Source organism: Marmota monax, unplaced genomic scaffold (assembly GCF_021218885.2).
Source record: "Marmota monax isolate L192 unplaced genomic scaffold, Marmota_monax_Labrador192_F-V1.1 WCK01_AAM20220418_F8-fsc00004, whole genome shotgun sequence".
NCBI classification, from domain to species: Eukaryota; Metazoa; Chordata; class Mammalia; order Rodentia; family Sciuridae; genus Marmota; species Marmota monax.
This window is the reverse complement of record NW_026692881.1, coordinates 32,605,963-32,629,655: the sequence shown is the minus strand read 5'-3', so window position 1 is coordinate 32,629,655 and position 23,693 is coordinate 32,605,963. Positions and strand designations below refer to the sequence as shown.

General features: G+C 46.5%; 2 protein-coding genes across 7 annotated transcripts in view; one reads left to right on the top strand and one right to left on the bottom strand.

Annotated features, from left to right (window-relative positions):
- Positions 1 to 1,018: 1,018 nt before the first annotated feature.
- On the top strand, positions 1,019 to 23,472 carry Sfxn4 (sideroflexin 4). 3 transcript variants are annotated; one of them, XM_046450102.2, is made up of 14 exons: positions 1,019 to 1,168; positions 2,688 to 2,753; positions 4,437 to 4,511; positions 4,897 to 4,923; positions 5,009 to 5,063; positions 6,329 to 6,354; positions 7,424 to 7,477; positions 7,560 to 7,616; positions 7,771 to 7,836; positions 8,808 to 8,886; positions 9,709 to 9,824; positions 12,965 to 13,050; positions 14,154 to 14,271; positions 22,990 to 23,472. In XM_046450102.2, the coding sequence occupies exons 1-14, from the start codon at positions 1,130 to 1,132 to the stop codon at positions 23,113 to 23,115; spliced, it is 990 nt and encodes a 329-aa protein (XP_046306058.1). In that variant the 5' UTR covers positions 1,019 to 1,129; the 3' UTR covers positions 23,116 to 23,472. The 3 variants fall into 3 exon arrangements, with proteins under 3 accessions (XP_046306058.1, XP_046306059.1, XP_058437316.1); XM_046450103.2 differs by lacking the exon at positions 22,990 to 23,472 and adding an exon at positions 17,065 to 19,640; XM_058581333.1 differs by lacking the exon at positions 22,990 to 23,472 and adding an exon at positions 14,643 to 14,769.
- Positions 19,635 to 23,693, bottom strand: part of Dennd10 (DENN domain containing 10) — a 43,963-nt gene continuing 39,904 nt past the window's right edge. For all 4 annotated transcript variants that reach the window (XM_046450100.2, XM_058581332.1, XM_046450098.2 and 1 more), the window contains 2 exons: positions 23,307 to 23,401; positions 19,635 to 20,869 (listed from right to left, as the gene is read on the bottom strand). In XM_046450100.2, the coding sequence (XP_046306056.1) occupies positions 20,693 to 20,869; positions 23,307 to 23,401 (272 nt within the window). In that variant the 3' untranslated portion in view covers positions 19,635 to 20,692. The remainder of the gene's footprint in view (positions 20,870 to 23,306; positions 23,402 to 23,693) is intronic.

The window sequence follows — 23,693 nt, the reverse complement described above, 5'->3', positions numbered from 1 at the left end:
AGGTCAGGGGAGGGTTCCCAGAAGAGAACTGCTCAAGACTTTAGAACATGAGTCAGATGAGCTGAGCAAATACCAAATACGAGTGAAGTCACATAGACCTGAAGAAAGTCCTGAGCTGGACTCCCCTCCCGGGTGGAAAGGCCACAGGGGTGGAAAGGCCACGGGGGAGAACTAGGCGGCTGTGTTCATTGCCAATATTGAGCGTTTGCACTGGATCCGGCGCTGTGGGGTCATTTACAGGTTTTATTCCCTTTATCTTCAACAAACCCATAAAATTGGAACAATGGGTTATCCTCATTTTAGATGAGAATACAGACCAGGGGACATTAACTTGAACAGCTAAGTGTTGTGCAGGGTCCCCTAGCCCAGGACTTCGGAGGCCCTCTGAACACACACTGGTGGCTTCCATGAACTCAAGTGCACTCACTCTCCACCCACCCTGATGATGGAGGACAGGGATGGGACAGAGGAGGGAAGACATTTTCCTCTACAAATGGTAATTAATCTGGCATTCAACAGAAGAAGTAGATTTGGCCAAACGCTGGAAAACAATGAACCCAGAGCCAGATGCCAGGGACTGGCAGCGGGTCTCTACCCTCGGTTTAATATTCCGCCTTTGCCCTTTTGCAATTGTGAATGTTGACTAAGGAGTGCGTCGCTTTCATTTTCCCTGGGCTTTGCAAATTAGGTAGCTCGCTCAGACTGTACCCACCAAGTGCGCACCGGACATTAAGGGCAACTGAAGGGATTTTCGCGGGTAATGTCCAAAAGCTCGGGCGCACGGTGGCAGGCGCGGCAGGAGCGGAGGGCGAGGTTGTGGACGGCCCCCCGCAAGGCTGCTAGGGTCTTCTCAACAAGTACTGAGATTCCCCGTGTGACCCGGCCTGGTAGGACCCACTAAGGTGCGGAGCAGGGTCGGCGGACTTTGCCCGCGGGAGTAGCCGGCTCTTTGGAACCCGGCGCGGAGCCGGGGCGCGTGCGCGTGGAGACAAGGAGCGGCGCGCGCGCGGGGGTGGGCGGGGCACGCTGCCCAGCTCCTCCTCCGCGCCCGGCCTGGCGGCGACGGCCACTCCAACCCTACGTAGGTCCCAGCAAGAGGAGGAAGCGCGAGGCCAGCGCCGCCAGACGCATGGAGCCCAACGTGCGCTTCTGGATCGCGGAAAGCCGAGTACGCCCGGGCCCGCGCGGCTGGGGGCGGGGAGGGCACGCCGCGCGCCGCGTGGAAGCCACCTGGCCCTGGCGACCTTGGCGGCCCACGTGGCTGCCCTGCGCCTCCTGTCCTTAGTCCCTGAATGGCCCTGGAGGATGCATCCCCCTCCCACCACATCGCAGGCCGGGGAAGGGGGACGGAGGGGTAACCCAAGCTTGCGGGTGGCCACGGCGGCTGTTAGTGTGCATCCTTTATTCCCCAGACTGGGCTGGGGAGGGTCGCCACAAAGTCACCACCCAGATTCCCACCTCCCCGCCCCCCCCCCCCCCAGCCTGGTCCTACTGGTGTGTGCGGCCTGAGTTGCCCAGTAGCAGTTTGGGGAGATACAGGTCTGTTCAGGAGTTCCTGGCCTCCCACCCTTGATAGGCCAGCCACTCAGTGAGACCCCAGGTCGTCCCTGCACAGGAAGTTCCAGGGCTGATAGAAATGTGACCTGAGCCACAGAGGTACTTAAAAATTTTCCAGAAGTCTCATTTAAAAAGTACAAAGAAACAGGTGAAACCAGTTTTAATAATGTATTATTTAACCCCCAACAGATGCGAAATAGCATTTCAACATGTAATCTAAAAAACTTTTTTTTGGGGTACCAGGAATTGAACCCAGGGGCACTCAGTCGCTGAGTCACATCCCCAGCCCTATTTTGAATTTTATTTAGAGACAAGGTCTCACTGAGTTGCTTAGCCCTCGCTACTGCTGAGGCTGTCTTTGAACTTGCGATCCTCTTGTCTCAGCCTCCCGTTGTTATTAGACTCATTTTTGGTACAGTTCTTAAAAGCTAGGTGTGTTTGCTATACCTAAGTCTATCCCAACACTTACCCCATTCCCATGCTCCATAACACACAGGGTAAGCTGGACAGTGGGGCCCCAGGCATTCCTTGCAGCCTTGACTTAAAAGTAGGGCCTAGCTTTATTTTGGGTGAAGAATTTGAGAGAGGACCAGGAATTCCAGTTCTCTGGGTAGATCCAGGACTTAAAGGCTGAACCCCTGCAAAGTCTGGGGCCTGGTTGGGAGCCTCTTCTCTGCATGTGATCTGAGCTGCACTGACCAAGGCTTTACTGGAGTGTCTATCTGTTCTTTACTATTGGGGCTAATAAGCCTTACAGAAACCAGAGGGCCAGGAAAGAGATTTTGAGACCTTCTAGGTTGTTCCTCTGAGGTCATATATGGGACGTGAACGCAGGTGTGTTTGATTGCAGAGTCTGGGATGTTAACACTCGATGGCAGCTTGATCCTGAGTGGTCAGTCACAGACTGCTGCCTGATCCTGGCTGTGTGGCCTGGACTCCATCCAGGAGCCCTTCTAAGCCTCAGCTTCCTTACCTCTAAAATGGGCATGTTATGAGGACTCCAGGAGGTGATTCCTCTAAAAGGCAGAACACAAGACAAGGCCATAATAAGTTAAAAAGAAAAGTTGTTCACTGTTACTGCATCCATATGTCTGTTTTTCTGTTAACCCTTCTGGTCTTTTCTCCTTCAGTCTTTTGTTCAGAGGCTTCTTCAGTGGACAGAATTATTAGATCCTACAAACTTGATCACTTCAATTGTAAGTTCTTGTTTTCAGAGATGGTGAATTTATTTTGAATTTGAAGATTGTGTGTGTGTGTGTTTTATTCCTTTCAAATGGGCTTGTTAGAGTGAAAGAGTGATAAGCATACATCTGGTTAGCAGGGACTAGCACGCCTGCATCTGGGGTCAGAAAGTCGGAAAGAATCAAGACTATCTTTCTGTGTAGCAGGACAGGCAGCCAGAGCCAGTCAGCAGCCTTGACCGAGGCCCCAAGGGAACAGGCCGCTGTGTCTGGGTAGGTGAGAGAAGGCTGGCGTGGGAGCCAGTGGGGCAGAACTGTCAGCAAGGGGCTGTCAGCAAAGCCCAGGGCAGAAGGCCAGATAGCACCAGGCCTTTGATGCAAGAAGAGGATCTTGCAGGACTTTGTGTGTGACTGAATTGAGCAGGGTTGGCATTTGTCCTCTGAGGCCAAGTATGAGGGTTTGGTTTCTGTGTGGTGACAGCCAGAAGGATCAGTATGAGGGCAAGGCCGTTCTGAGGATGGCTCGTCATCCCAATGAAAGATGAGGGTTTGAACCAGCGTCACTGGGCATGAAGAGGAGATGCCCTGTCACCAATAATAACCCTTCAGGGTATGACACTAAGGGAGACTTGCATATTCATGCTCAAGATGTTTCTTACAGTTTTATTATAAAAGCCAGAAACTACCTGAGTGCCCATCAGCACGAAAATAGATAATGTAGCATATCCTTTCAGGGTCACGCCCAATAGCCATTTAAAGTGATGAACTTGTTACTTGTGTGTGTGTGTGTCTTTTTTTGGTGCTGGGGATCAAACCCAAGGCCTTGCACATGCTAGGCAAACACTTTACCACTGAGCCACACCCCCAGCCCTATGTTTTTCCATTTAACATTGTATATATTCTAAGTTTCCACTTAAGTGAAACACTGAGGCCTGAGGATGTAGCTCATTGGTTGAGTGCTTATCTGGTAGGTACAAGGCCTTGGGTTTGACTAGATACATACACATACACACACATACACAAAAAACAAAACAAAACAAAACATGATGTCCAAAGTTTTGTGGAAAAAGCAAGATGCAGAAAGTATATGCTATCTATTTGTTAATGGATACATGTGTTTGTGTATATGTAAGTATAAAAATAGGGACTGGAAAGGTATACCTGAACCTGAACTCATAATGGTGGTTTCCTCTGATAGGATGGGGAGGGATGAGATGGGGCTGGTGGGGGTAGTGGTAGTGATAGCAGGGAATAATTGGTTTTGAAAAATAAAATGAAAGCAAATATAACCGAATGTTTCACAGTTACTACTTCTAAGGGGATTAGAGTAGGCAGTCACACTAAGATTATATTGTCCTTTGTATTTGATTTTCTTTCTCAGATTAAGAAAAGTTCAGGGAATTGAACTGATTAGACCTGTGGCAGGTAAGACAGGAGGGACTGCCAGTGTTCTAATTTGTGCATCCAGGAAGGTAGTTAATGTCAACAAGCTGGGAAATTGGCCGCACCAGCGGGGCCGAAGGTTTAAATCTGAGTGACATGTGGGACCATCCTAATGGAAAATTTCAGGGTAGAGAGCCTCAGTCTGCACACTGAAATCAGGTGTGCAGCTAAAATACTGATGACTGCTCCGCTTGTGCTGGTGAGTAAAAATCTGAACAGTATTGAGATGACTGATTTCTTGGTACTTGATTACAGGAAAAAATAGAAAAATCAAGGCAACTGCTGTTTACCAGTGAAGATGCATACAGATTCGACGTGGATGACCAGAGGGTATGTCCCATGTGCTCAGCTGTGCCCAGTTGCCTTTAGGTGGTTCCATTGTGCATGGTGTGAAATCAGGTGGCATTTTGGCCATCAGTCTTGTCACTGTACATACTACCTAGGGATCAGCCTTGCAAAACTGGGTTAGTTTATTAAATTTAGTTAGAATTCCATCTCATAAACCACATAGAACTGGGCATGTTACAATCCCAGTGTCTCTGGAGGCTGAGGCAGGAGAATTATAAGTTCAAGGCCAGCCTCAGCAACTTAGCAAGACCCTGTCTCTAAATAAAATTAAAAGGACTGAGGATACAACTTAATGCTAAAACACCTCTGGGTCAATCTCCAGTATGAAAAAAAAGGCTATTGCTTGTTTTTTTTTTTTTCTTTTTAGATTAAAAATGCTTGGAAAAGAAGCCTCGTAAGTTTCAGCTCCTTTCTAGTTTTTAGTCTCCTAAAATCACAAAACTAAACCTCCAACTAACCTTTGCATCTGTCCTTTGAAGTCAACCGTGCATCCTGACAGCAGCAGGCTGATACCCATTCTTTTCCGACCTGCAGGTGAGCTGGTTCTCATTTCAGAAGTGGGTTGGGAAGGGCTGGAGTTGTAGCTCATTGATAGAGCACTTGCCTGGAACATGTGAGACCCTGGGTTCGATCCTCAGCACCACATTAAAAAAAATAAATAAAAATAAAGATATTGTGTCTATCTAAAACTAAAAGAAGAAGAAGAAGTGTGTTGGGAAGATATGATTTGCAGAAAACCCTGCCTGCTTTATTTATTTATTTTATTTTTTGTGGTACTGGGGATTGAACCCACTCGACTGCTCAAGCTACATCCCTTTTATTTTTTGAGACAGGGTCTTGCTAAATTGTGAGTCCTGTGGAGCAGGACTGCTCACCTCGTGGTAGCTGTGAGCAAAAGAGAAAAGAAGAGACTGGGGTCCCACAGTCCCCTCTGAGGGGAACTTAGAATCCTCCTGCCTCAGTCTCCTGAGTCTCTGGGATTATAGCCTGTGCCACCTTGCCTGAGTGCATGCTCTATTTTATTCTACTTTTTCCCTAAAGGGATTTCTGTGGAAATTCTGGAAGCCACAGCTTCAAAAGAATATTTGAAAGGTCTGGTGTTGACAGTGAAGAGCAGGCTCAGGACCCAGAGCTGATTCAGTCCTGTGGAAAGATCTGGGCTTTTGGAACAAGTACCAGGCCTGTGGGTAAATCTCACCCTGCATCCTCAGGCCCCGGGAGCAAGCCAGGATGCAGCTTGTCAAAGCTGGATCAGAGCTGGCCTCTTGTAAGGACTACTTATAAGCCAGCCTCAGCAATATAGCAAGGCCCTCAGCAATTCAGTGAGACTCTGTCTCAAAAAATAAAAAGGGCTGGGGATGTGGCTCGGCAGTTAAGTACCCTGGGTTTAATCCCCAGTACAAAAAAAAAAAGCATTAAGGGGGGAAAACTTAGCATCAGGTAGTGCATAGTCACCCTGTGTGGATGGTAAGGCCATCTGTAAGCGGGGCTTTGTGGACATCCTGAGAGACCATCCCAGACTTCACCTGCAAGGTGATAAGTGTGTACACTGCTGGCCTTCAGGGAGAGGGCCTGGGAGGGCTGGTGGCAGCCCTCTGCTTAGGTCTTTCTATACTGTGCTGTTTTAACTTTCTGCCATGTGCACATGGTTGTTATTTTTATTGTGGGATGGGGGGTATAAATCGTTCCCTGAGGCCTGAGCCCTGGGGAGGCTGGAGAAGGGCCTTAGGGAGCGGCACCCTGGAGGCCACCTCTGCCTTAGCAGCCATGGTCACTGATGCTCTGCTCTTCTCTGCCAGCTTTCCTGCCTTTGACGGTGCCCACGGTGAGTAAGCCGTCATTCACTATAAGGTTTGGGAGGATGTGAACTGTCTCTTGACCTTGGCCACGTCTCCCAGTGCTGGATCCTTGTCCTGGGCCTTCCTGAAACATGATGGCCATGGACCCCACCTGTGGCCTTTGTTGCTGTTCCTATATCGGCAACCCCCACCCCACTTACCAGTGAGGCCTCAGGCTTCTCAAAGGCCCATGTCACCAAGGTGTCCTTTTTCTGGTCTCTTACTATACAAAGCACCATAGAGGAGGCCCGCGAGTTAAGATGTGCAACTAGTCACAGGTTTCCTGTGATTGTCTGTTACCTCCTGTGTCAGTCAGCTCTCCGTCACTAGAACAAATACCTGAGATAGTCAGTCAGCTTATGAAAAGAAAAGATGTACTTTGGCTTTGAAGGTCTTGGGCCATGATTAGTTGCCACTTTGCTCCTGGGCCTGGGGCAGCACACCACTGTGGAAGTGTGGGGGGAGCAGGACTGCTCACCTCGTGGCACTGTGAGCAAAAGAGAAAAAGAAGAGACTGGGGTCCCACAGTCCTCTCTGAGGTCATGCCCCCAGTCACACAAAGACCTCATGCCAGGCCCACCTCTTCATGCCACAACCTCCTAGTGTCACCAAGCCTTTAACACACACAGTTACAGCCCCTCTGGGAAACATTCAGGTCTAAACTAATAGCACCTTTTTTCCCCAAGTCCCCCCACCACCCCCAAAGGGCTTCTCAGCTGGGACACTGAACTCCCTTCCAGGAACGTCCTCCCACTGGGAGGTGCTCTTTGTCACGTCCCTGGGTGGTCACTGCGCCACACCTGCCCCCTGTTTGCCTCCCTTGGCAAGTACGTGGACCTGCAGGAGCTCCCAGTGTCCTCGGAGCCTTTGGTTCAGGGCCTGCTGGGTGCTCGCTCGCCCATCCGGGCTTGTCCACTGGCAGTCATGCATCTGCCACCCTCCTGCTGTCCCAGCCCCTGGGGGACGCAGTGCTGCGGCTCCCTTGGGAAGTCCTGTGCTGCTGCCAGCTCTGCCTCCTCCAGACACGTGCGACTCTGCTCCATTTTCTTCTCCAAGGTATTTTTGTCAATGATGCCAGCAAAAGGGATGAAGTCCATGATTTTACCCCAGGTAGTATCTCCTCCTGTCTCCCGGTATTGGGTTCTGTTGTGCTTGAAACCAGGCTAAGGCCCACTTGCCTTTCATTCTGCAGGTTTCCTTATATGCCTACACCACAGGGTTCACCATGGTCAATGGAAACGCAAGTTATGTGAGTGTCCTGAAACCCAGAAGAGACGTGATTTGAGGTTATTTCTTTTGGAGGTTTTTTTTCTTTTGTCTGTGTGTGTGGTTTGGGTTTCTTAAGTTATTCTTGCTGGGCAAAACTGTGCATTTGCTAACTATGTACTTCTCTTTTCCCTAAGAGTCACAGTCTACCAGCAAAAATATTATTAGGAGCAGGAGTAATTGCTTCTTCGACCTTCTTTGGGGTAGGTATTTTTATAACCTGTCAAATCTTTTTTATTCCTCAGAATCAAAAAAGCTTTATTCTGATTATAAATTTATATTCTAACCTAAACGACTTGAGAAGTGTGAATAGGAAAGTGACTGTGGGCCTGTCACCTCAAAATCAGGACCCTGAATTTCTAGGCATGCCCAGTGTGCCCTTTGGGTTCACATTTGTGGATTCAACCAACTGTGGATTGAAAGTATTTAAAAAAAAATGTGTCTGAACTGAACATATACAAATGCTTTTTTTCTTCTTGTCATTATTCCTTAAACAATGCAGTATAATAGTTATTTACGTCACATTTACCTTGTATTAGGCATTATAAGAAATCCGGAGATGATTTAGAGTATGTTTATGGGAGGATAGGGATAGGTTATATGCAAATAATATGTCATTTTATATAAGGGACTGGAGAAGCCTCTGATTTTGACATCCCGGGTGAGTCTTGGAACTAATCCCCTATGGATACTGAGGGATGACTGTACTTAGTACTATTATCTTTTAAAAAATTAACTTATGCTGCACAGATGTCTTGTTCAAGTTATGTGTTGCTTTGAATGCCCAGACACTGAAATGGTTAAAAATGTGGACTAGAGTCAGACAAGCCTGAATTCCCATCCTTGCTCAAGCCCTTCGCAGCTCTCTGACTCTGGACGAAGTATATAAGCTAAGCAAGCCCTCACCTACTCCTGGAATGAACAAGGATAACACCTCAGTGTCGCAAGAATTCAAACAAGTGAAAATGCTGGGAGTGTAGCTCAGTGGTAGAGCACTTACCTAGCACATGCAAGGCCCTGGGTGCAGTCCCCAGCACCATTAAAAGAAAAAAAAAATGCATGTGCTCACTGGCCACCATCTGCCCTGGGACTAGGTCAGTGTTTTAGCTTTGCTTTTAGGTGTGTTTGGCTGATTTTTTTGTTTCCGTGCAATAGGATCTTTCTCTCTTTCTAGTTAATTCCACATTTGGTACAAATGAAGTATCATCTGGATAACGCTTGGATCAAAAGAGCCTTACCGATTGTCTTTCTTGGTGAGTTATAAGGGCTGGGCACATGCAGTTCTGCTTGTTGTTGTGGGCTCTGAGTTTTCCTCTGTCTCCAGAGACCCTGGCCCCCTTGGCCACATTGAGACTGATGGCCCCCACCATCTGCAGCCAGGGCCTCAAGCCCAGATGGGGTCTGTGGTTTGAGAGATGGCACTTTCTCTGTAGATACCCTTTTAATTCAGAGGACAAACACAAGCCTGGAAACACAAATACATTTTTTTTTCTTCAGTTCTAGGGATCAAACCTAGAGCCACATGCATGCTAGGCGAGTACTCTACCATGGAGCTGACCCTCAGCCCCCACGTACCACGTTCTAAAGACTATCTGCACAAACCCTCTATTTCCACCTCTTCACTTAATCCTGATAGCAACTTATGGGTAGGAAATATTCTTCCCACTTACAGGTGAAGAGACTGAGGCACAGGGAGATTAAGTCACTTGCTGAGGGTCACACAGCAAGCAAGCACTAGTATAGGAATTCCAACCTAGCGATCAGACTCCAGAGGGGGTGGCAGAGGTATTCACTGAATATTTTGTGTTCACCAGCCTGTAAGTTCACTAGTTCATGTTCCACATTTGGGTTTGGGAATCAAAGCAGTTTGAAGAGTTGGCAGAATGACATCATTGGGAAAATTATGTTACAAAAGCCTAAGTGGTCGGCTGGGCCTGTGGGAGGTGACCATTTGAGGGTCAGGAGGAAAGCAACTGTCCAAGAAGGGCCTGAAATGGACACAGCCCTTTAAAGATGTCCTTTTTCTGGGCTGAAACTCTTCCTTTGGTTTCATGTTCTTTTCCTAACATCCACAGCACAAGTCAGTGGAATGAATGTTTTTGCTTCTCGGAGTTTGGAGCCTGTCCGAGGGATTGAGGTCATGGACAAGGATGGCAAAGTCATAGGACGTTCCAGAAGAGCTGGGAGAAAGGTACGGGGGCGTTGGAGCTCAGCTGCTGGCCCTTTGGGCAGAGTTGGATTTTCTGTTTCCTCTTTTCTTGTTCCCATCCCCCACCTCATGCCACCAAGAGTCTCTGCATTTTACACCCTGAAGTTTAGAAGATGGCACACTGGTTTAGACAGTGCTTCCGTCTTGAGGCAGTTTCTTCTTTGGGAAACCAGTTTTTGCCCTTAAGGTCTTTAACAGTCATCCACATTATGGAGTAGGGTCTTCTCCCTTGTGTCAACAGATTGTAGATGTGAACATATCCCATAGCAAAACACCCCACATCAGCAGCTTGGTTAATGTTTGGTTCAATAACTGGGTACTTTTGCCAAGCTGGTCCATAAGTCTGACCATCATGGGGGGCATCGTATGAGCTAGGGTGAGGCCTCCTTCTTCCGTTTAGTATCCATCCTTCCAGCGTGTGCTGCCTGGGGCCCTCTTGGAGACCACCCACTCCCAGCCTGCCCTGCCCTCCTGCTCTCTGTCTACCTCACAGCAGATTTCTCTAACATCTTCGTCTGTAGAGACCAGTGTGTTGTCAAGGATGGACCTGGGAAAGAAATCCAGTCCTCTGAAGTCAAACTCATTTAAATGTCCTCAGTTATTAATCATTTTTAACATTAGTTTATTCTTTTGTTCAACTCAGCAAGTAGCCTCCATGTGTGTTTCATTTATAAGAAACTAGAATGGTCTATGGTAGTTTCATTTTGGATAGGGACTTTTAAAATTATATACACACATATACATATATGCCCATATTTATACATATACATATGCATGTTTATATACACAGATGTATGTATATGTGTGCTTAAATACGTATAAATACATTACATGTATGTATAAATATGCATATAGATTTTTTTTTTCTTTTTTTTTTTTCAATACTGGGAATTGACCCTAGGGCCTTGTGCATGCTTGATTTTCCACTCAGTTTTAACTTCCAGGTGGTGGTATTGCCTTGAGCCATTCATACAGCTGAAGAGCGAGAGCCAGTGGTAATCAGCACATGGCCGCCTAGCTCTTCTGCTTGCCTGGCACTGCTGGGCTCTGGAGACCCAAGTCCTTATCAGTGAGAACCTCTGCTTCCAGGAGAACCCACCCAGGCTCCCAAGGGCAGGGAGCTCAGGCCTGACAGACACTGAGTCTGTCTCACCAGCAGAAATTTCATTTCTTAAGAATAGTGTCTGCCACTGTGCGTAAGCGTAAGCAGTCTTCTGTGTTTCCCTGTCACTGAGAGGCTTATTTTGTTTGGCTAAAATTTCAGAAACTGTGTAACCAGCAATATCTGATTGTAATAAGGCACCTGGGGTCAGATTTCAGGAGGTCGGTCCCAGTTGTTCCCCCGCTGGCCTTGTAAGCTACTCACTTGCAAACAGGGGTGAGTCTACCCATGATGGGCATCTTGTTTGGAATGTCCTTCTGTTTTGCACACAGGACAGGTGGACAGAGGCATCTTGCCCACCAGCGTGGAAACGCCATGCTCAGCAGCCCCTGTTCTTTTCCTGAAGCCAAAGGATTTTACTTCATGTTCTTGAAACTTATTTTAAAAATTACCCTCTCAGCTCCTTCTGATCTTGGGTGGGGAAGGGCCATCCCTGCCCAGGGACGCCTGGAGCCCAGTGTGGGTGTGTGTTGGTACGGTCTGTGGGTGGTGGTATGAGCAGAGGGCAGGCCGCAGGCCCCAGGAGAGGAGCCTGGGAAGGTAGGTTGTAGCCAAGTCTTGGAAAACAGCAAGGGGAGGAAGGAGCGCAGGGAAGGCGGGAAAGGTGTGCCTGTACGTTTTTTTGGTGGTACTAGGGGTGGAAGCCAGGGCCTCACACATGCTAAACAAGTGTCCTTCCACTGAGCCATGTCCCCAGCCCTTGCCTGTTCTTGAGCACAGGAGAGTGCTGCTTGTCTGCTCAGGGGCTGGCTCTGAAGTTAACATGTGAAAGCTAGGCACAACAACATAGTCCTGACTCAGGAGGCTGAGGCAGGAGGATCACAGGTTTGAGACCAGCCATTTTAAAAAATAATAAGGGCTAATGCAGCTCAGTGGCAAAGCTCCCCTGGGTTCAATCCCTGGTACCAAAAAAATAAATAAAGTTAACATGTGAACCATTTTATAGTCAGATATTCTCTTCAGAGTCCCTAAAATTGCACTCAAGAATTCATGGTCTTGTGCTTATAATCCATACAATTATACCATTAAGTGTTTAACATATGGAATTTTTTTTTTTTTTGTACCAGGGATTGAACCCATGAGTGCTTAACCACTGGGCGACATCCCCAGCCTTTTTTATTTATTTTTTAAATTTTGAGACAGGGTCTTGCTAAGTTGCTTAGGATCTCTTTAAAATTGCTGGGACTGACCTTGAACTTGTGAGCCTCCTGCCTCAGCCTCCTGGGTTGCTGGGATTACAGGCGTGCACCACTGCACCTGACTTAATATATGGAATTTAATGTTTAATATTTAACACATGGAGCAAGATACAGTAGAGAAAAAAAGATGATACTTTAAAAAAAATTTTTCCCCATTGTTCTGGGTGTGAAAGCCAGGGTCACATGCATGTTGGCAAGCCTCTACCACTGAGCTGCCCCCTGGTCCTGTAGAACACTTTATATCCCACAGGTGAGGGCTGGGTCCTGACATTTGGTCTTGAGAGGGGCGGTGCTGTAGCAGCATACTCAGCTGGGCTTCTGCTGACATCCCCATGGGTAGGGAGGAACCCCTGGGGAGCAGGTCCAGGTCCAGGCTATGAGGCAGAGACCTGGGTTGAGAGGAAAATACACCATGGACAGAAGGGGCAGATCCAAGGTTTCCTCCAGCGAGGCTGCCATCTGGTTCTGAGGCTTTGTCTGGAAGCTGCCTTGGTTCCTACGTGGTGGGAGCTCATTTTGGTGGTTCTGTGGCCTGATGGACACATTTGTGGATTTGGGGAGGTAAATCCTCTTTTACTCCTCCTGGCGCCATCTCTGCCGTCCTGCTGCGCCTGGCCTGGAGAGGACAGTGAAAGTGTCACTCACTTATTTCCAGTGCCTTCTTTTTCTGGGTGGGAAAGGGAGTTGTGTTGGCTCATCTCTGTCACAAGACCTTTCATTTCACTCGGTGTTCTGAGCTGTTCTCTTTGCATCTTTATCAGGCTGTTAGAGAAACAGCAGTCTCCAGGGCAGTGCTGTTTGGGACCTCGGCTTTTATTCCTGAAGTCTTCACCTACTTTTTTAAAAGGTAAGAGGGGCTGGGCACAGTGGCACATGCCTGTAATCTCAGCAGCTCAGGGGGCTGAGGCAGGAGGATCCCAAGTTCAAAGCCAGCCTTAGCAACTTAGCGAGGCCCCAAGCAATTTAGTGAGACCCTGTCTCAAAATAAAAAATAAAAAAGGCTGGGATGTGGCTCAGTGGTTAAGTATCCCTGGGTTCAATTCCTGGTACCAAAAAGAAACAAGGTAAGAGGGACATTCATCTCCCCAAGTAGAAATAACATTTTGAAGGTCAAACCCCTTATAAAACTTCTCTGATACTCAGACTAGAGGGAGAGTGGGAGGAGGGGGCTTCAGTGAACTTCCTGCTAAGCACCTCTCAGAGTTAAGATGATTGATCAGGGGAGGTGTGGAAATCCAGAGATGCACATTGCAGCAATCCTGGAAGCTAGCCCAGGCCCTGCCCTGAGTCTGCTCTGTGTCCTTGGGCATGTCAGAGAACTCTCTGAGCCACATTCCTTTACTTCTAGAATGATAGATTTGGATGATTTGCAGGTTTGCCCAGCTCTGATGTGCTATGAACTTTGCTCAAGCTCCCCTCTGCCCCAACTGAGCAGGTTTTAAATGAGCTTGAGAGCCAGGCATGGTGGCACATTCCTATAATCCCAGAGACCTGGAGGCTGAGGCAGGAGGGTACAGCCTCCATCAGACCCTGATCTCAGACCATTGTGCTGGGGTTCTATGCGTGTTATACTGTCTTACACTCTCCCAAGGTCAAGGTCAGTGTCACATCCTTGTCTGGACCAATGGAGGTTCTGGAGTCTGACCTTTTGTGCTGTAGGGCTTGGGGCAGGTTGCTTTACCTGAACAAAAACCAGTGCTTCTGTTTCCTCATTTCTGTGGAGGGGTTGGTGACCACACAGACCTCCCAGGCTATGGGGTCGGATGAGCAAGGGCAGGAGCACTCATCTCCTAGTGCTGCTGCATGTTGAGCTGCCAGTGTGGCTGCTTCACCGCCTGGTAACCAAGGCCTGGGATTGCAGCTACATAGGAGGCGGGATTAGCCACCATGAGAGTAGGCCAGCCCCAAAATACTTAGTAAAATTTGTGAGCTTTACCTGGTGTCTTCTAGAACCCAGTTTTTCCTGCAAAATCCACAATCCTTATGGACCCTAAAACTGTCCTGTACTCTCCTGGTGATGGGGGTGATGGTGCCCGTGTCTTTCAGTATGTTTCCACAAATTGGACAGGTAAGTCTCCTGTCTCTGATTTCTTCTCAGAGGGAAAATGTGATTTTTATTTCATGATCATGAGAGTAATATAAATTATTATTTTTTAAATACAAACTTTATCAAAGTATAAAACAAAATAATATTTAGACATAATTCCATTTCCCAAATATCTTGTCGTTTTGAATTCTGTCTTTTTTAAAAATATTTTTAGTTTTAGATGGACATAGTGGCTTTATTTTGTTTATTTATTTATTTATGTGGTGCTGAGGATCAAACCCAGTGCCTCACATGTGCTAGGCAAGCCGTCTACTACTGAGCCACAACAGTAGCCCTGGATTCTATTTTTCTTTTCTTTTCTTTTTTTTTTTAATATTTTATTTACATTTTAGTTTTTGGCGGACACAACATCTTTATTTGTACATGGTGCTGAGGATCGAACCCGGGCCGCACCCATGCCAGGGGAGTGCGCTACCGCTTGAGCCACATCCCCAGCCCCAAGGATTCTGTTTTTCTTAACAGTATATCATAAATAGTTTTCTGGAATATTAAAAAAAAAAAACTCTAAAAGGTATTAAAGAATTTTTAAATTCTCCATATTTCACAGCACTTCCCCATCCATCACAACTTCTGCAGTAGTGGACACAGTCCCTGTCTACACCAATGTGATGACCACTAGACACATGTGTCTTCCGAGCACTTGAAATGTGGCTAGTGTGACTAAGGGACTGAATTTTATTACTCTGATTAATTAATTAATTTTGTAGTGCTGGGGACAGAATCTAGGGCTCCACACATGCTAGGGAAGTGTTCTACCCCCAGGCAACATCCTCTGCCCAAGAATATTAAATTTAATTTTAACTTATGTGCTCACATGTAGCTAGTGGCTACTGTGATAGCACAGTTCTAGAGACAGTTTATAATATATTGTAATTTAATTTGTAATGACTGCTTGGATTCAAATTCCCAGCTTTTCCATTATCTTGGTCAATTTTCTGTTTCCTTATCTATTGAAGAGAGTCCAAGGTAATAGAAATAGTGTCTCAGAAAAGGGTTGTTCTTTATATATTTATTCTGTACCTATTTAAAATTCTGCTGCTGGGGAAGAAGAGAACAGACATTGGGGGACAGGTAATCGTCTCTCACGGGTATTTTCAGGAAGGATAGTGGGTTGAGTGTGGAAATCTCAAGAGACCAGAGGCAGGAAGTGGAGTCCATCTCCAGGTGTGGCCCCAAGCACCAAGATCTGCTGGACCTTGAAAATACCTGCCCCCAACAATATCAACAACAAAAAGCTCCCTTTTCTGGGTGTGAGAGGTGCTCAAGGAAGTAAGACCAGCAGCTTGTGAATGGTTGTTGCTGAGTGGGTATGGAGGTACCTAATGCCTGTCCTGGGCTATTGGGGATCCTTACCTCCCTGTCCCATCTTGGGTGACCAGCTGCATTCACAGAAGCCCAAGGATGGGAGGGGTTCAGCGCCCAGGGCATCTCAGGAAGGCCAGAGGCTGCATTGCCTTCTAGAACTGGCCAGGGAGTTTGTCCCTCCAGAGCTTTGCTGGCTACCACCTATAGTCTCATGGGCCTAGAGATGGGTATTGGATGGTGTGAAGGGATAGCTGTTCATTTTGTTAGGTGTGATAATAGCACAATAGTTCTATAACTACATGGAAAAGTTTTTTAATCATTTGAAATTTCATACTGAAGTATTTGTAAGTAAAATGGTACATCTGAGAATTCCCTCAAAATACTCAAGAAAATCCAGGCATGGTTGTGCACACCTGTGATCCTAGCAACCCAGGAGGCTGAGGAAGGAGGATGGTAAGTTCAACGCCAGGCTTAGCAACTTTGTGAGATCCTATTTCAAAATAAAAAACAAAAAGGGCTGGGGATGTGACTCAGAGGTTAAGTGCCCCTGGTAACCGTGCCCCCAACAACAATATCAACAACAAAAAGCTCCCATTTCTGGGTGTGGGAGGTGCTCAAGGAAGAAAGACCAGCAGCTTGTGAATGGTTGTTGCTGAGTGATAAGCACATGAAGGACCATTATATTCTTTCTACATTTTTTGGTTGGTTGTTTTATCGTACCAGAGATGTTTAACCACCGAGCCACATTCCTAGCCTTTTTCTTTTCTTTTTAATATTTATTTTTCAGTTGTAGTTAGACATAATAACTTTATTTATTTATTTATTTTCATGTGGTACTGAGGACCAAATCCATGACCTTGTACATGCTAGGCAAGCACTCTACTGCTGAGCTACAACCCCTCATTTTTTAAAAAAATACTTTGTTATAGATGGCACAATACCTTTATTTTATTTATTTATATTTACGTGGTGCTGAGGATTAACAGGGCCTCACACATGCTAGGCAAGTGCTCTACCACTGACCACAACCCCAACCCCCCTTTTCATTTTTTTTTTTTTTTTAATTTTTTTTATTGGTTGTTCAAAACATTATAAAGCTCTTGACATATCATATCCCCTTTTCATTTTTTGAGACAGGCTTTCACTAAGTTGCTTAGGGCCTCATTAAATTGCTGAGACTGGCTTTGAACTTGTGATCCTTCTGCCTCAGCTTCCCAAGCTACTGGGATTACAGCCTGCACCACTGCACCCCGTCTACATTTGTTTACAACTGAAATGTTCCATTAACAAGTTTTTAAGAAGTTAGGTGATCCTTTTTGCTATCGTTAGATATCACTGAAAGAGATGGACTGAGTGAAATGGTTACTCTCAGAAAATGCTTTTTAAAAACTTGATTTCTAAAGCAGAAGTCATGAGTGTAAATATTGAGGATTTAACTTTGTTTTTCAGATAAAGTACAGTAAACTTGAAGAGGAAATTCAGGCTTTGACAGAAGAAACAGAACTGTTCTATAACAGAGGGGTGTAGGCGCCAGTTATAAGTGATTCTGGCTCCTGCTTGAAGACCTCCCTGCCCTCCAGGTTTTAGTTCAGAAAACCCTGCCGAACGTCCCTGGGAACCCCTAGAAGCAGGATGGCTTTTAGGGACTTTGAGGCTGGTGGAAGAAGTGATAGGAGTGTGTCCTGACCAACGCCCCACGTGAGGCTGCTGATCAGCAGCAGCCTGTGAGAGGACTGTGCAACTACTAATGAACTTTGTCTAAAGTTGAATATTGAAACAGTACAATGAAGGGTGCACCTGGCCCAGGATGTGGGCATTAAAATGACATCTCATCTCCAGATAAGCGCAAGCAGCCCTGTTTCCCTCCTCGGCTCACTCCATCCTGGACAACCTGCAAGTCCTGCCATGCTGCCCACTGTGCTGTACCCGCTGCACACTGACAGGAGGCTCTCTGCCTCCTTCCACGGAAAACCAAGGATGTTGGCCAGCAGTGACCTCCTGGTTGGCGCCCAATTAGCAAACCTCCTCCACTCACACCCAGCCTGTCCATGTAAGGTTACCTGTCCCTAGGTTCTGGGCTCCTCCCTTTGGACCTCAGGGCCTTGCACTACAGCCTCTGCAGTCCCCTCTGGCCTCAGCCTCCCTCTCTGCTGGCTCCTCCCCAGGAGCATTTAAACTGCCTCATTAAAAAAGCAAAAGTCCATCCACAGTCAGTGCGCACTGCATCAGCCCAGCTTCCATTCTGCCGAGACTATTCTCACCAGTGCCACCCAAAGGCCTCACTGCCACCATGCTGGGCCCTCTGACAGTCCTGGTCCTGAGGCTCTTAGCCAGCTGCCTGCTGCACCTGGCTCTTGGGATGCCCATGGACTCCTCACACTGGCTGTGTGGACAGGAGCCCTGGTGGCCTTAACCCCCTTCCCCTCCCTCCTGATCAGCAGATTGGCCCATCTAGTCAAGAGTCCAGAACACTTCATGATCTCTGCTGCCAGCTAAGCTCAGTGCAGCAGTCCCCCCTGCTGGTGCTCCTCATCTGCTGCCCAGCTCCAGCCAGTCCATGCACAGCCTGCTTTTCTAAACCATGCCTGAGAAGCTACCCAGTGTGTCAAGTCCATGCCTTGCCATGCCCCACAGGAGCTTCTGCCTTACTCATCTCTCGCCATTCCCTCTCCTCATTGTTCCTCCATGGGCTCTGGTCTCCTCTGGGCCTTCACATAAGCTCTTCCCTCTGCTCTGGGCTTGGACAGTTGCTGCCTCCAGGAGGCTTCCAGAATTCACAGTGCTGAACTCTGTGTCCCTGCCTGGTGCTCCCATAGTGCCCCATGTTTCCTATGTGGGATTTAAGTCTGGCCACAATGAAGTACAACCTGTTGGCTGATCCTATTCCCCCCAGTAAGACTTCATGTGCCTGCAGAGCAGGGACTGTTGCTATCGGGGTAGCCCCAGGATATAGCCCAGGGCGTGGCACAGAGGTGTCCACACACTTGGGTACTGGAGCAATGTCTCCAAATGCCCTACCCAGACCACCAAAGAATGTTTCTGTGACTCACTTTTCCCTTGGTTAGAATAACAGTTATTTCCAAACTTAGTAAAAAGGAGTTTTACAGAAGGCTATAGAACAAAACCAGTAAAAATTACCTACTAGATGGCTCAGTCTGGCCACAGGCTTACTTTAAATTAAAGGTAGAGATCAAGATGGAAAAAAAGAGGTGGGTGCAGTGGCACATCCTGTAATCCCAGTTACCCAGAAGGCTGAGGCAGCAGGATCACAAGTTTAAGATCAGCTCGGGCAACTTTGTAACACCATGTCTCAAAAAGAGCTGGGGATGTAGATCCACGGTAGAGCACTTGCCTAGCATGTGTGAGGCTCTGGATTCAATCCCCAGTACTGGTCAGGGGTTAGGGTTGGGGGCACGCAGGGGGAATGGGCTGGGTGCAGTGGGTGGGGGATACAGGACAGTGGTAGAGCGCCCTGGGTTAAATCCCAGTGCACATACACAGGCAGATGATGGACAAAGGCTTAATGGAGGTTCAGCCACTTACAGATGAGCAAGTAGAAGCGTGAAGGCCTCTTCCCAGGACAGTTCTCTTGGAAGTTGGGGTGGAGTGGGGCAAGGCTGGGAGCCTCGCTGTAGCCTGGAGACTGCTTTACCTTCCAGACAACTCTTTTCATAACTCCTCAGTCCCTTAGCAATTGGAAAAGAGGATTTTTTTTTTCTCTTACTTGGAATGGGGAGAAAGAGAGAGAGCCATTTTAATTCTGCATCATAAATTTGTAATTTTAACAAGTTTGTTCATTAGCTAATACAATATTACCCCCCAAAAGGGGGGGGGGGTGTTAGTATTCATTTTCATAAAGTGCAGATTTAATTCTCAATCATTTGCCTCAGTAAACATCATCTCATTTCAGGTCCTCTCTGGCCCTGCCTAAGGAAGGAGGGGAAAAGGCTATTTTTGTTTTTACTTAACAATTGTCTAACACCCAGAAAAAAGAAAAAAAAAAAGAAAAATCCAATAGATTGTTTTGCAAACATGTTTCCAGGTAAGATTTCAAGGACAACAGTTTTGAGTAATCTTTCAAAATTAATATGAATATACATAACAAAATAACAAGTATATAATTTCGACCTCTAGGCTTATTTGGCAATTTTAAGTTCTCCAGTTATGAAGGTATACAACTGAACAAGAACGGTCACCTTGATCTGTAGCCAAATTATTTTTACTGAAGTCATTTGGAGACATTCTCTTTGTTTTGGCCCCTGTAAGAAGCTGATTCTCATATTCCTTTACCAATTATTAAAAAAAAAAAAAATCACTGTTTCAGTCCTAAGACACTAATACTCAAGATGGGTTATTTGCTCTACCATATAAGGACTGGCATCTCCTCTGAAGACTAGTGCTAGCACAGGGTTAGCTGCAGAGGTCTAATGGCTCAGCTGCCCAACAGTCACTTCTGTGGGAGTATAAATATGGATTATTAAAGTATAAAATCTATGCAAAACCCTCATAATATAGGCAAAATGTTCAAAGGCCAAGAAAAAAATGTTTTCTTTTATAAGAAAGTACAACTGCAGGGTCTCTTGAATGCTCTTTTAGACAGTTCTGCAGAAAACTTAGCAGTTTGGCTCAGAAAGAAGAGTTCCTTGTGAGGAATGAAAATTCTTCCTAGAATTACAAAAGCAAAATTTCAGGCAGCTTTCTGGTAACAAACTGTTAGTTTATGGTACATGATGAGACACATGGGAACTAATAATGAAGGCTTTTGCGTCAGCTGTGATTTGCCCAAGGACAGAGCTTCCCCTCACTCCAGGACACTGGGCAGAGGCATTCCTCACATGGAATAGTTACAGACAGCACTTTGTCAGACGCTGACAGTAGGCAGGAAACTAATAGCTGGGAGAAAAATCACAAGTGTTTTCATGTGTTTCAGTGTTTTTCAGGTCAAATCTCAATAGTTTCAAATAAATCACTGAAAATATAGCATTTCCTCTTATCTCCAGTATTTTCCACAGTCAACGGATAATCAAAGTGGAAGGAGAGCTTTCCAGCAGTCACCAGCGCACATCCTATCTCACAGTCAGAGTTTCAGCATTTGTTCGGCTGCTGCTAGGTGGTAAAGGAAATTCTCTGTTGCTGGTGGAAATCTTTTCTGCTTGAGCGCCTCCAAATTGAGGACTCGTTTTCCTCCATCACCCAAAACTTCAGAAAATGGTGCTAGGTTGGTGAAGATTTCTTTTGTTTTTAGGGCAATATCCTTTACAATAGAATAGGAAAATAAGCAAAGTGTTAGTATGTAAAAGGTTCAACAGTTATTCCCTAGAATTCTTCCTGCTATTTTATAATTTATCAAACTAACTTTATACATTATGAAACAAAATGACTTAGAAAAATATCATTGATTCTTTTAACCATTTTTAAGTATACACTGCAAGAGTGCTAAGTTTATTCACCATGATGCACAACCATTACCACTATTTCTAGAAATTTTCCACTATCCCAATCAGAAATTCCATCCCTATCGACAATAACCCTCCTCCTCTCTCCTCTCCTCCCCTCAGAACACTGTGGAGCTCTATTCTGCTTCTTCTAGCGAACTGCTATTCTAGGTACCTCATCTGTCCTTTTGCGAATGGCTTATTTCACTTAGCATAACATCATGATGTCCTCAAGGTTCATTTGCAATGCAGCATGTGTTAGATCTTCATTCTTTCTGAAGCTGAATAATACTCAATTGTATTTATGTGCCACCTGTTGTCTCCCCATTCATCTGTTGGTGGGCACCTGGGCTGTTTCCACCTTGTGTAGATTATGAGTAATGCTGCCGTGAACACTGGTGTACAGACACCTGTTTGAGTCCCTGCTTTCATTTCTTTTGGGTATATTCCTAGAAGTGCATTGCTGAATCACAGTCATTCTATGTTGATTATTTTTTGAATATATCTCTTCTCAGTAGCCCTCTTTGCCAGGGACAAATAACCCAGCACCTGCCATGGGCTTTCCTCCTGTTCACTGACACTCCTCTGAGGGCTGAGGACTTGCTGAAGCTCCTGTTACAATCATGCCTTTTCCTGGTTTGCTGACATCACTAACTCAATTGTATTTCAGAATTTACAACATACTGTGCCTTCACTTTCCCTCCCTGAGGTCTCACACTTTATACTGAAGTCATCTAAGTATCACTTTTTTTTGTTTTTTGGGATGCTAGGGATTGAATTCAGGTGCATGCTACCACTGAGCCACACCCCAGCCCTATTTTGTATTTTATTTAGAGATAGCGTCTCACTGAGTTTCTTAGCACCTTGCTTTTGCTAAGACTGGCTTTGAACTCCCAATCCTCCTGCCTCAGCCTCCTGAGCTGCTGGGATTACAGGGATGCGCCACCGCACCTGGCTTATGTATCACTTTTAGTCCATGAAAAATAATCCAAATCCAAATATCCCAAACTCAAATTTATATAATAGTGTTTTTTACTGTCATGTTGATGGGGACAGTGCCAATTCACATGGTAGGAAAGAAGCATCGGCAGATTGTCTCATGACCTTGGAACAAGACCTGTCCACTCTTCCTGGCCACATCCGGACAGGCCGCCAGCACTGATCAGAAGAACAGGGCTGTTGGCAAGTCCCTGCCAAATCCTGTGGCCCCTCATGTCCTGCTCAGAGGGCTGTCTTATCCCCTCGGCCACCTCAACACAGTATTTACTAAGCTTCACAATCATCCTGTTGTGTATTCGTTTTTACTCATCTGCTCCACTAAAATACAGGCTCTGTGAGGGCAGGGGCTCTGCTCACCACCGTGTCTATGCTATTCACTGCTTGATGAGTACTGTCTGGGTAAATAGATATGTGAAGAAGTGTGCCAGGTGGGATGAGGCGAGTACAGCCTGATTACCAAAGGTGCCCCCAGGTGCCTCAGATGCAGACAAAGGGAGACAGTCTTTCTAGGCTCCCCAGTCCCAGGGTCTAAGACAGGTTCCGGAGCAGGCACTGGAAGAGGGCAGGCCGTATTCCTCAGGAGAGGAGCAAGGAGCTGGGAACAGGCCAAATACAAAGGGGTTGCAGGCTAGGGGGAGGAGACTAGGCAATACAAGAGAAGTGGGACTCTGGCACCATGTGGAAAGGCCCCAGAAACATAAGCACTTGCTATCCCATTCTGGCAAGGGCAGAGGAGAGGGTGCCAACTGGTGCACATGGACAGTGGTCAGCTTGACAGGCAGACCCCAAAGAGGAGTTGTCTGTGCAGCGTGTGACGGCAGCCTTGACTCCACGACTACTGCTGTTCTAAAGACAATATGGCAAAGCTAACTCCTAGCATCTGTCTAGTTCCCTGCTCAGCAGCACTCAACAATCTGTTCCTCTATGAAAATTCCCCTAGGAGGAGAAAAATGTACTGGCCAGCCCAAAATGCATTCCAGTCTGCTTGGCTGTTCACTTCTTACCACCAGTGGTCGGCATCAGCACCAGCCCCTACAAGACCTTTCCCCGGAGCCTAATAAACTGACCAGGCCACAGTAGTCACCCCTGCCCACCCATCATCACCACGGCCATGCTGCAAACCCCCACCTGAGCCCTTGCTGCTGGCCTGACCCCCGGTACATCACTCTGCTACTGTGCACAGCACAGAACAAGCTGGATGTGCCACTCAACAAGGCTGCTGGGAACTTCTAGTGAATAAGCAGGTCAAAGAGTCACCTGTATAACCTGGCTGTCTGACTTCTCTGGATCCTCTGCAGACTGAACAATTAGCTGGCCGATTTCTTTGTGCAATTTTCCCATTGTCATGGACTCTGGTGAGAACAAGATAAATAAGTTGTATGAATATTTAGAAGTTTAAAGAATAAAAATAACCATGCCATTTAACTAAAAACTTGAAAGACCATATTAATCAAAAGGCAGCAGATGACCCCCCACACTTCCACTTTATTACCAAATGTCAACGTGACAAATGCGAGGGGACAGGGCATAATCTGATTTATACACTTCATGGTTCAACACAAAGCATGTCAAAACCAAACCAGATTTCCCCTCCACACCTACCTGATATGAATTTTTATTTTTCTTTCCAGACAAAATCTAATG